The 13,495-nt window shown below is 40.1% G+C and overlaps 1 protein-coding gene across 3 annotated transcripts in view; it reads left to right on the forward strand.

Annotated features, from left to right (window-relative positions):
- Nucleotides 1-13,495, forward strand: part of TMEM63A (transmembrane protein 63A) — a 304,333-nt gene that overhangs the window by 219,993 nt on the left and 70,845 nt on the right. For all 3 annotated transcript variants that reach the window (XM_069236185.1, XM_069236186.1, XM_069236187.1), the window contains exons 15-16: nucleotides 2,570-2,676; nucleotides 3,899-3,985. In XM_069236185.1, the coding sequence (XP_069092286.1) occupies nucleotides 2,570-2,676; nucleotides 3,899-3,985 (194 nt within the window). The remainder of the gene's footprint in view (nucleotides 1-2,569; nucleotides 2,677-3,898; nucleotides 3,986-13,495) is intronic.

Consider the following 13,495-nt stretch of genomic DNA (forward strand, 5'->3'; position numbering starts at 1 on the left):
TGAGCGTAGCCCAAATAATCCAAAATCAGAATGTCTAGAATACCCTGGGTCCGAATTTCCTAACATGGGAAAAAAGTAGCATTCCTAATGAGAAGCAGAGACATGTACTGTTATTAATAAAGAAGACCTTTATGGTTACAGATGAGTTGTTCATTATATCTGATGTTGTACATTGTTTATGTTCACAGATTACAATTCACAGAATTAAATGAATTCAGTGCTGGAGAAGAAGAAAAAGAATGGTTTATTAATACAATTGCATGTAGACGCTTTTACCTAGTAGTAGTATAAGTAGCCATATTAGTAGTAGTGATGATGATTTAAAAGTGGCCCCTTTGCTGAAAATACAGAAGAGAGTTGTGAAATAAAGACAGAAGATGGAGTTTCCATTGAAAGTGTGGAACTTTAATGGCATAAACTAAAAAAAAAAGATTTCATGGTAGAACTGTTCCTTCATTTTCATGACCGACGTGGGCATCCAAGCAGTGAAACCATAAATCAGCAGTGAAAATGTTGTGCCAGCAAAGTAAATACTTAAAAGAAGGCTTACGGGATCTCAGTTTCAAGCGATATGTCCTATTGCATTTGTAGTTTAACAATAGGACTGCTTGATCCCATCACCAAAATGTATGGAGAAAACAATTGTCTTGTGCCTAATATTAGTTGATTAAAGTATCTTACCATGTGGTTAAAAGTATGCATGTATATCAGTCATCTGTTTTAAATAGAAGCATGCTAATTTTTTTGACAGTAAATTTTCTAAATCTAACTACAGGGGAAAATACTTGCTCCTCCGTAAGTTCTAGGAAAATACTTAAAAACCCCTTAGCCTCATTATAACTTTTTTTAATTTGAAAATCTGATGTAGTGTCCTTGAGGATTAATCCTATTGTGACAGCCTGACCTCCTGACACGTTCCACTAACTGTGGTCCACATTTGCAAATGATTAGGTTAATTTAAAATCAGAATGAATTTAGTGTAAAAAGCATAGTCCTTAAATGTATAAACCTATAGGTTTCCAATGCAAAACCAAAATCTTTGTAGAAAGCCTTAGGGCATTCATGTGCTAATTAAAAAAATGTCCTTTGAGGATGTCTTGTTAATGGGCCTGGGCAGTATTTCAGTTGTGCTGGCAAAATTTGTGAATTTACTAAATTTTCGCATTATAAAATGAAAAAATTCACACAATTTCTTGAAATTTTGCAATATACAATTTCACTTTATTTATTTTTTACTCGAGTGTGCACATTGTGTAGAAGTCACAGAATATGTCAAACCGGTTTCTTGCCACTATCTTGCTAGATTGTTTTACACAAACTGCACATGTGGATACAAAGACAACAAGAAGTGACGCAAGATACCAGTAAATCGCATAATTTCTTTGCAAAACCATATATATATATATTTTGAAATGTTCAGGGAATTTCTCAATATTTTGTGAGCAAATGTTAGCCATATTTGCACACCTTTACTTAATAGTCGCTTTCATGCCCTGTTGTGTTACTACTATTTTATTACTGTTGTAGTACTGCATACAACTTCCCTTATAGGAACCGATTTTAAGAACTGTTTACCTAGGGATTTCTCCCCCTTCTTACATGCAGCTCCTAAGAATACAGTTACTATTGGCCTGCAAAATCCCTTTGGGCATATGCTCCCATTTGCACCCAAAATTGTGTTACCGATCAGATGGCAGTAGTGCTTTACTCGAGAATTCGAACTCATAATTTGTAAAAGAAGACTCCCCACAAAATTCAGATGCGAATTGTATGGTGATTTCCCTTTCCATGATGCACACAACGTAAACGGGTGCAAATTGGGCACCTCCTAATTTGCTCCTCCTCTGCTCATAAATTACAGGGTGCAAATTTGAAACCTGCATTTCGTGGGTGTCTGGTAAACAGGGCATTAAAATTGTGTAAGAGACACCAGCAAGACATGTACCGAAGGTCTTAACTATCAAGGGCATGCCTAAGACTATTCAGCTTCACGAACTGCTGACATGTCTGCTATTTTTATCGGAATGTATAATCTCTACACATTGTATAAGAACATAACTTGCAAATAATTCATCCTTTAGCTTTACATGAATCACTCGTATGTGTTGATTAAAATAGTATTGCATGTGTTTTGAAATGTGGTGGATGGATTATTAGACCAAGGATGATTGAAGGACATTGCAACCCTACTTACTAAAAAAAAAAATGGCTACGGGTAAAGACAAGAATTGGTATCTACTCCGTACAACAGTGACCAAGATGCCCCCACGTTTAACAAGTGAGATTACACATCAGACGAGAGCACTTCATTTTCTATTCTTACCAACCATGATGGAAGGCCGTTCTCTACTCCAGGGTGGAAATTCTGAGTGTGAATGAACAGGAACAATTCAGCAATAGAGTGTCATTCCTACTTTCCGTAAACAACCTACAGATAGTCATAACACATGGCAACAGAGGGATACACACTATTTGAAGCACTTTGAAGTCACTACGTATAAATGTGCAGCATTGCACACAAGCCCTGTGAGAGAATACTTTGTGATTCCAGTATTTGTATCCCTTGCAGAGCCCGATCATTAGCCAGTTCTTCCCAACTGTTCTTCTGTGGTCCTTCTCAAGTCTCCTTCCATCCATAGTCTACTATTCAACCCTGCTGGAGTCACACTGGACAAGGTGAGCCCAATGAGTGGTTTTCTACTGCCTGGTTGTTATTTTCCTGTAGCTTTGTACCCTGTTTTATACAATATTAAGTTGCAGAGGCTTGCTCTGGTATTACACTACATTCCTACATTTCTCTTCAGCACTACAGGCTCACTTCACCTTATCTGATCTGGCCAGATATGTGTAGGATGCATTCTTGATTTTGGATAGGTGTTGGGTAAACTTCGCAGGCGTCACTTATCAGACGTCAGTGGACATTAGACCGAAGATGATTTGATCAATATTTGAGTAGATCTTCGTTGATACACCAGGTTTTCTATGTTGGATAACCTTGAGGCTTCATTGACTAATCAGTCTCCTTTAGATATGACCCAAGGACCAAGGTTGTTATAATGAATGAATGAATGTCTCCTGTAGCCAAAGTTTAGTACTTGACTCCCCCGAGGGCGTTTCTTGTTCATGATGTCGCTTTTCTGTAGAAAGTGGGTAACTGTCCAGTTGTGAAAACAATAGGACCCTGCAGTACTGAACCATCTCCTCTCAAAATCCTTGGCCCTTCTACAGTCAATGTCTGATTGTTGTTGGACTGCAGTGTGCTCAGTGGCTGTAGGGCAGATTCTGGATGAATGAGCACCGGTGCCTGGGTCCATGGATCATGATCTGCTATTTGCTTCTCCCGGTAACACTTTATACGCATCTAAGTGCAAGTCAAAAAATGCTTTGTTAGGCTTCATGGTCTAAGATGAATTATCACCATCTGACCTTTCTCTCTGTTGCCGAGGTGAAGCAAAGAAACACATATCTTGATACCTGGCTTAATTTACATCTCCATGTCCGATAGCCTCACAGGATTCCCCGGTGTGGCAGCATATATGTAACAAGCAGGCACCTATCCAGCTAACACCCACCTCCAATGAGAGTATATTTAGTTTCTTGAAAAAAAAAAGGACAACAGTGGCACATGGTATGCTAATTATACCCAAAAATATGTTCATTAATATCTTGTCTAAGGGAAGTGCCTGCTGTTAAAAGTAACCTTTGTCAGGTTGTTTCCTGTGGCATTCGTGGCACGTTAGTTTACAAATAAACGATGGATTACCAAACAATAGTTACTACTGTGTAAACCTGTTGCAAGGCTCAGGCCTTGTTGTGCAGTGGTCATGAGAGTTTCATAATGTTAATGGATGGTTGTGGTTTTCTGCTTCATATTCCATTTTCATCCCTTTTTAATTAGGTCAACAGAAAACAGAGTCATGATGTACAAAGTCTACTTTTTCCTGATATTTATGGTGTTGATTTTACCGTCCCTTGGTTTGACCAGGTAAGGGTCCTTTCTGTCCACTTCTTTCTTGTACTGGAAGAATTGAATTTGTTTAGTGTATGTTTTTTATGATTTAATATATAATTTCCATAGATTGCAAAGTGTTTCCAACTGTTTGTGTTACAATAGTTAAAATGGAGACTTGTTAACTATGACAGAATATTTTGAGTGATAATTAATAGTCCAAAATAGTGAGACATAGTTAAAGTATATTCTAAATTCATCAGTTGAGGTAAAGCAGTAAAAATAGAGGGCAGCATGGATACAGCATTAGGGTGATGCTAGACTACCATAGCATCATGGGGATGCTAGACTACCATAGCATCATGGTGATGCTAGACTACCATAGCATTAGGGTGATGCTAGACTACCATGGCATCATGGGGATGCTAGACTACCATTGCATTAAGGGGATGCTAGACTACCATAGCGTCAAGAGGATGCTAGACTACCATAGCATCATGGGGATGCTAGACTACCATTCCATTAAGGGGATGCTAGACTACCATAGCAGCAAGGGGATGCTAGACTACCATAGCATCAAGAGGGTGCTAGACTACCATAGCATCAAGGGGGTGCTAGACTACCCTTGCTCCCCTGCACCCATTGCATAGTATACTGCCCTCTTCCTGGTAATTTGAATAACTCTCATATTTTTAATATTAATAGACTACAATTATTTTACATGGGTTCTTACTGGAACCCAAAGGATGCAGGTGCTTGAAATTGTTTCAGTGCTTAGAGCTCTCCAATTGCACCTTAAAGGCCACATCATGTATTTTTGAAGCACAGGCCTAGCCACATAAAGCACAGAACTTGCCATATGGGATGTGCAGTGCTTTGCAGATCCCTGCACCCTGCAAACCCTCCTCCCCGAAGAAACCCCAAACATGAGATTGGGTGAATGATCTCAATTGTCTCCATTCAAGATAGAACCTGTTATTCAGTTTACTAAATTGGGTTCCCATCTGGATCCCTGCACGGTGTGTAGTTTACACTTGGTACAGGATATTCCAACTCCCATAATAAGAAAACATATTAACTGTTTGTTTAACACCACAACTGTGCCTGAGAAATTAAAAGAAGCCTTTGTAGTATTTCTAAATAAACCATGGGAAACCCCCAACTTCCTTCTCAGTTACCACCCTCTCTCTTTTACCTTTCCATTTCCAAAGTAAATAAAAAGGATGTTAATAGACAGCTGACCATTTCCTCTTTGACATAGCCCAACCTGCCTTTGACCCACCATGGTGCCGAGTTAACCGTTGTCTCTGTTGTCAACCAACTTCGTCTAATTCAAGACCAGGGAGATGGACCCATGTGGATCTTATTAAATCTTGTTGTGGCCTTTGATACCATGTCTCATGAAGTCATACTCAACACACTGCATAAGGCTGGTATATGTTAAAAAGAAGTTCGCTGGTTTACCTCCTCACTGGACCAAGACCGCAAGCCTTCTCCCTGCTTTTTAAATCTGACTTGAAACTTGTCATGTGGGTATTTCACAGGGTTCAATGCTCTGCCCTATGCGCCTTTATCTTTACGTAGCTCCCCTTGTCAACCTCATCTGAGCCTTTGCCCTAGAATATAAATGTTATGCTCTTGATACTCAGATTATTCTCAGAAAGGATGAATAATCCTAATTTCATCTCTATCGAACTTTCTTGGTAGCTGAGATGGACTCCAGCTATCGTAAACTTAATGGAGCTAACACTGAGGTAGTCATCATTGGTAGCAACCAGTCCTCGAGTTGCTCCCGCTGGTTGCCTTCTAACTTTGATTCCCATTTGGGATTCATCATCGATCAAGATCGTACTTTCAGTTCCGAAATCTCCAAAGTTACTTTACCTGTTTATTCTATTTGAGAACATTCTTCTTTTCCTGCCCCTCCGCAACTCATTTGTGGTCACCCGGGTCATAATTGAATCAAGACTAGACTGCGGCAATGCCTTAATCATAACCCTACCTAGATACGAATTTCAAAGAGTTATGGTAATTCAAAATGCTGCTTCTTGCCTCTTACTTGAACTCTTATCAGGGTATCTCGATATCTACACTCTTGGCGAAAATTAATTTGCTACTTGTCACCAAATGTTCCTTCTCCAAAGGTCGGTGCATTTGCAACAAGCCTCTCTCCAGTCCCAGACATCACTGTATCAAACATCTTTTCACTTTGTATCAACCATAATTCTTTTAAATATCTTACTCATCTAACCTACTCAAAATCCCCAAAACTCGTTGTGTTCATTAAGGTGGTCCTTCTTGTACTTGGTCGCTAAAGCCTGGAATCCTCTTCCGTTCATATTACGAGAAACCACTAATCATCTCTCAGTCAAAAAATGATTGAAAACCTGGCTTTTCACTAAATTCTCACATCATTAGCATCATTATTCCTCTTTATCCAGCAGCAGTAACCTTCACCAGTAACAGTGTTCTTAACAAATACATCAACATAACATTAAGATAAGCGTGTACAGCAAAGTGAAATCTGACTGCATGGCTTCTTTGGTAAAAGGAATATGTCATTACTAAACTGTTTTGTCCTGTAAAGTGGAATTATTGACCTAAAAAGCAGTCCATATCAGGGTTTGTTTACATTTTGACCCGTGAGGTAATGAACATGAGGGCCTTCATCCAGGCACTGAGGAGTCTGACAATAATTGAATACTAACCTAAAATAATCAATATGGGAACAATTTAGGAGTCTGGGGATATGTGTACTACGTAAAGTTATCTTGGTGAAAATGGTGATTAATAACACGGTGTCCACCATGCCCAGTTAATTGTTCTAACAAATGAATCTTTAGGAAGCATTGTCACTGATTATATGCGGGTTCCAAAGATTAGAGAGCATCCACCTTTCTAATCGAAAAGATTTCAAATAAATACTGCAAAGCGAAAACGGAGCAGGAAGAAGAGAGGATCTGGAAAGCCATGACAGCAGCAAAAACGCAAAGTGAAAGGCTATATTCTGTGGGATGTAAATTAAAATGCAGCATTTATTTAGCACATTTTCAAAGCAGTTTGTGAAATGGAGAGCAGCCTAAGTGAGACAAATGCATAGAAAAGTACATTAAAGTAAAATAAGGAAAGATTGTTTGATTGGTATTTGTAGCAGATTTTAATGTGAATCATGAACATGTAATTTGTTTCCCAACATAAGTGGTTAAAATCTATGGTTAACCCACCAGATCAGAGCTTTACTTAAATGGAGACCATGACAGGAAGTAGGGTGGGCGTGCCAGACCCTTATAGTCTGCACATTTCACTGCTTACTCTAAAGTCGTCCTTTGGATAATTTTTCCTTTGGGTACAGATGACACTATGGTACAAAACATCCTCCTTTCTATGGCTAGTGGACCAACCTTAGTCCTAGATAGGCACCATTGCTTCTCATCTGTAAATGGATGGCTCATGGGAAAGGTTAAATGTCTGCACGTAGGCCATGGAGATCAAACTCAAATTTCGGGCCTTGTGTTGTGAATGGCATTTGGCCTGGAAATTAAGAGCTTATCTGACAGATTGATCCCAATATTTGTGCAATGCAGAGCTTCAAATTAACTGCCTTTAAGTGATTTAAGTGAGCATCCTGGAATGACTGGTCAGGTGAAGAGGGGACTAATGATTGCGGGACCTGAAAGGTTAGATGACGCTTATTTTTAAGCCATTTGCACAAGTGTAGTTGCTGCAAATTCTCCAGGCAAGTAAAAAAGGGTACCAGAGCCCTTCTTCAGCAACCATTTGGAAATCAGTATTCCCAGCACAAGACTGTTCACCATTTGGATCATAGCAGCTGGCACTGTCTGACCTCCGTTCAGCATGCATGACATGTGCCGGCTTCCTCCTCCGTCCTCTCCCTCTCATGGTTAAAACAGGAGGAATTTATGTGCCTTTTTGTTTTATCTACTGCTCTTTACTCTTATAGTAGTTGTTACCTGGGTTCATTTTTGCGGTCATTGGTCTGTCAATTGTTCGTGCATCACTCCTCAGAATCCTCCGTTGCTTACTTATGAGCAAGTTAGGAGGTCTCGAGCTTACTTGCAGAGTTATATTTCAAAGTTTTGGAACTTTCTTTGGCTCTAAGCTTCGAAGATTCCATGGGTCTCCAAAGCTACCTTCGACATCATGGCCTCTTTCTTACAGATCCATCTGGATTGATAGGGCTGTCCACGTTCTGTAAGGGTTTGGTCTTCGTGAACGCTTCACCAGGGTCCCTCACCTCTGGGCATAGACTAGAAGTGCTCCTGTATTTTCCCAGTGATTGGTCAATCAGCTTACTATACTGAGGATGAAAGGCTGAGCCCCCTAACCTTTCCAGCATTCAGGGTGCATCAAAAAATAAGTTGCCTGCACCTTGCCTGCACCTTGCCAACATTACCCTCTTCACCTGACTGATGGACATGTTCTCAAATCATTAATCGAATCACCTCAGGTGAAACTCATGGTCTTGCTGAAATACTCCACAGCATGATTATACAAATGCAGGCCTTTTTTTTTTTTTTTTAGTAAACACAGATGTGTTCTTAAATCATTCATTGTATCCCAGCAGGCGACGCAACCAGTTACACTCCTCTCATTTGGATCAATAACCCAGTTCATTTTGTCAAATTGACCAAGCACATCTCAGACCAGGGGTCTCCAACCTTTTCTATAATGAGAACTACAGCTACCAATGAAAATCAAACTGAACTACTGACTTTGGAAATTGTTGCAGTAGTGACCGTGTCTCCGCATGCCGAACGGAATAACAGCAGTAAGTGCCCACTGGCACTAAGGAAATGCTAAAGGCTATAAATCTTCACATCGTTGTTTGAATTATCATTCAAAGAACAGCTTAAATATGTTTTGGATTTTCAGTTAGTTTCTTTTCAATAGTCAGCATATTAGTTTCTCAAAATACATTTTTTAATCAAATACTTTCCATTTTGGAGAATCTTTCCTTTTCTTGCAAAATGACCTTCTGAAATATGGCTCTAGTAGACCCTCTGAATTTACTACTTTGCTGGGCCACACTTCAGGGAGCTATTTCCAGAATCCTGGGGAGCTACCAATAGCTCCTGAGGTACCCGTTGAAGATCCCTGGCTCAGACTTCCTGTGACCGAGGACATTTTTGACTGTAGGGATCCATCCTGCGTAGGCTGGCACCCCTAGTAAACAGCGTGTCCAGTTTCCCTTTCGGAGTCTATTTTACTTACAAAGTGGCACTCAAGTTCTCACCAGAAACTAACATGGCTTCCTACGAAGAAAAACAGTCTGTTCTTCCAAAGCAAATTATCACTGTCCCATACACATTTCCATGCAGACAGAACTTAAATACAGTAGGTGCTAAAGGAAACCGGTTTATAATGAGAAAAACATTTATTTACTGGTAGTGCAGCACAGGGACTCGTCTTTCCTGTGTTGATCTGTGATTCTTTTCATCTCAGGGTCTTTGTGGATCTTTTTCTAGCCTTGTGGCCAAGGTGCCAAGATGCATTGCCCCCACTCTTCTGTTCTTTCATTGGGAACCTCCACTGCTCCGAAGTGCTTCCTCTATGGCCTTGCATCTGTTCTGTAGCTGAGGTACAGCTGAGGACATACACCAATGTTTTTTCACCTGTGCTGTCCCTGGATGTCTTGCCCCAGGTAGTTATCAGTCTCCATTGCTTCCTTACATGGGTATTTCCCTGATTCCCTGAGCTCCCTGTTGTTTTCACTGAACCTAAATCTGAGTTGTCGATACAAAAGGCTTTACTAAGGTGTTTACTCAAAGTGCCCTGTAGATGGGTTTTTACACTTCCCTTTGCATAAGCCATTCACTTGACATCTGTACAATTTAAAGCTTTAGATTTTATACAAGATCATTCATGGAGCTCAGTATTGTCTACTCTGCAGCCTGTCACTAGGGTTTTCTGTTTTGGATGGTCACATGACCTTACAAAGTGCTTTTGCCATGCCAGTCTACCAGTACACTGTGCCCGTGCCCAAAGACCCTTGTGGCCTCCGCCTTTCTTCCAGAGCCTCGCTGCGCTGGACTGTAGAAGATGTTATGTCTGTGAAACACGGTCTCACACCAGGAGGGTCACCTAGCTCCCATTTGGACTCCAGCCAAGGAGCTCTTGCACCAGCAAGGGAACAGACTCCTCACTTTATATGATTTTGAGTCAGTAGATATGTTTACATCTTTTAGTTCCAGTACATCTACTTCTTGGACACTGAGAGGGGACTTCCGTAGCTTTTACTGTCAAGTGCCCTCATTTCTTCAGTTTAATTGGACATTCTTTTGGTGTTTTCTCCCAGTAGTGAGCCCACACTAGGGGGCATACATTTCTTTTCTACTTGAACATGCATGTACGCTTCTGTAGTGGTCTTGTATGACTTGTGTCCGAGGGGCTCTGCTGGGACATTACACCAACTGATTATTTTCCTTAAAATTTCTGCAGGCTTCTATAAGGGGCTTATATGAGATTTGTTTTTCATTTTCATATCCTGTAATCTTGAACCAAAATGATACAGAATTCTTCTAACAGTTTTCTGCCAAGAGTGAAGAAGTGCATGGGGAGCCTGTATCGGAGGCTTTGAAGGTTCTGATCCTTGGGGGAATCAATATTTATGTCATGTCTCTTGTTAACAAATCAAAATACTCCACAGTTTACCTTTTTTTAGACTGAAAATAAACTTCAGCAATTGCTTTGACAGTTCTTGGTGCTCCCCTTCTCCTAGCTGTGATAACATGTTGAGCTTGCAGATCAAACTCACATCTCAGATTTTGTGTTGTGATAGAACTTGGCCTGAGAAATACGAGCTAATCTTATTTTTTTAACAGTGCAGTTATGGAAGAGTGGTCTTTAAGTGAGGAAATGCATTGGTTTATAAACAAAGTGGGCATGTATCTGTTTAGTGGTATCGCTGACACCGTGATTGATTTGTGACAGTCTTCAGAACCTTGGAATACATGGATCTAATCAAACAATGTTTGCTTGTTTGGTGTCTAATGTGAGCACATTGACTCTATACATTTGCTTTCCATTGATGCAAGATGTTTTGTCATCACAGCTTGCCTGGACGGCCCAATCACCCACACTGAATCTTGCAGGACCTGTCTAACAGGATGCCTTCAGCAGTAGATGTGGACAGGGGATACCCTTCTCTGCATACTGCATACTTGTTGCGTGCAGTGACTTCTGGCTTCAAGACACAACCTGCTCTAGACCCATTGTTCTCAGTGTGCACCCACCGTCTAGGTCATCTTCCACTCTAGTACCACATGACAATCTTTAAAAGACAAAAAGATATCCGCCCTGATTGCTTCACACCCACTTTGTAATGAACCCATCTGCCATAACTTTGACACAGCAGTTTTATGTACATGTCTCCTTGTCTCCCCTTTGACCTATTCTTTCATTCCCTACTCAGCTCTCCTTGCATTCCATCTTACTTTTTTGTTGATATTGGCATCTGGAATAAAACGCTTAAGCAGTATAACAATAGAACTGATGCCGATGCAGATTACCAGTAATACAAGGGGTTGCTATACCTTGTGACTCGAAAGACGTCTTCAAAGAAAAATCAGTTGCACACGTCCGAGCCCAACACTAGATGGCAGGAGTATGCACAGCATGTAACTAAAGCTACACATGCCATGAACAGATGCTTACAGGGTCAGTAAAATTTTCTTCCTGTTGGTTAGGGTTAGTTGGGTTAGTTGTTAGGGCTACCATTAGGGTTAGGGTTATTGTATTGTATCACGGTGTATGACCAATTTAACATTAAATTAATTTGAAATAAAAAAAAAATCATTTATAATTGTTTGGGGGGTAAGGTAGAGTGTTTAGCTTTGGTTACAGTTATTATTAGAGTTAGGGCAAGGTTTCTCAGTTTTTGTTAAAACTGTTGTGGTTAGCCCATGGTTAGCCCATGGAAGATTACATGGTTAAATGAATGTACTGGGGCATATTATTAAGGGTAATGAACAATCTTATTTACGGGTGAAAACTCAACTATAACTATATTATAAAATTTATCAGTGTAATTTTGGTGGATACAAACAATGAATATAAATAGCAGTGGAGGTTCTAAACCCAGCGATTAACCTAAAAGTGTCTCAGTGACCTTTCACTTATTAATTTTTTGCAAATGTTAGAGACATTTTATAAAGTGCAATATCTCACATGAGCTGTAGTGGGCTACCTCCAATATTTTGGGAGCAAATGTTTTTTGTGTTGTTAGAGGGAGAGACAATCTTGTTTGGTGGTGACTCAGAGTGCTGACGTTTTTGATCTGGAATTTGGCATGTTACTCAAACCCATTTGTGCTCTCCCAATTTCCCCCCGTTCTGGATATTGGTGTAGTCAAATGATTTGGTATCCATGATGTATGTTTTTGTACAGCCTTCTGGTAATAAGTATATAGTCTAAACCTTTGGTAGAATTACTTGTTGAATGCATGAGATTTTAGGCATATTGGAGTTTAATAAACACGCCTATCTTCGCTGGACACAGTGTTTATGCATGTCACCCCTGTGTGCTGTGCCCAATTTTTCTGCTCATACCTTACAATGACTGTTGTTGTTTAGTACATTTGGTCGTGTCTATCTTTCATGGGCTAACCACAACAATTTCTCAGATTATTGCCACTCCAAGATGGTCGACAGATCTCCAAATGGCCCGCCCTGATCATTCTTCAGCATGCCATAGTTGTTTACATCTACCAAGATGGTCGACGAAAAAATCATCTAAGCACACCATGCTATTTTTTATGATTCTTACCACTCCAAAATGGCTGACGAATTACTAAATAGGTGCATTCACTTTATCAGGCGATTGCAGTTCAGCCATGTTATTGGAGATTTAAAAACTGGCTTTCACATCACAATTGCTGCCAGTGGTGTAGCAAAGGGGCCAGCAACTGTGAAGGTTGCCCACTCTTGACAAATTAAGATGCACACTTCGTTGATTATTTTTTTCTGCTAATTCCTTGTATTCATCCTTTTAATCCAAAACATGCTGACCTGTGCTCACTGTTTGTGCTTGAGCCTTACAATGACTGTTGTTGTTTTTAGTCCAATTGTTCTCCTACTCAATTGTTCTACCACTCATTTACAGATAGAACCTGATGTAAAAAAAAAAACAAACACTGGTTTCGGTTGTTATTGGTACCTTCATTGTTAGGATTGTTTGGGAAGCAGGCTGTATGCATAGGTATTTCCCTTGATTAACCAGAGTCAGTTAAAAAAAAAAAGTGTCCTGAAGAAAGCTGCAGACCCACTGGGCTCCGAGTAGACAGCTGAAACATGTAGAGATAGTTAAATGATACTGTAGTTGTGGACCAATAGCCCCAGCCCATCTCGAGTACCATTTTAATTGTAAGGGTATTCACAAATTAAATAATACTTAGATATACTGAAGACTGCTTTAACGTTTGTTCCCTGACACTGGGAGACTTTCTCTCCCTCTAGAAGAACACAAAAAACCCTCAGTTCCCAAAATGTTGGTTGTAGCCCTCTTGAGCCCATGTGAGTTTACGTATGG

The sequence above is a fragment of the Pleurodeles waltl genome, chromosome 5, assembly GCF_031143425.1.
Source record: "Pleurodeles waltl isolate 20211129_DDA chromosome 5, aPleWal1.hap1.20221129, whole genome shotgun sequence".
Taxonomy (NCBI): domain Eukaryota; kingdom Metazoa; phylum Chordata; class Amphibia; order Caudata; family Salamandridae; genus Pleurodeles; species Pleurodeles waltl.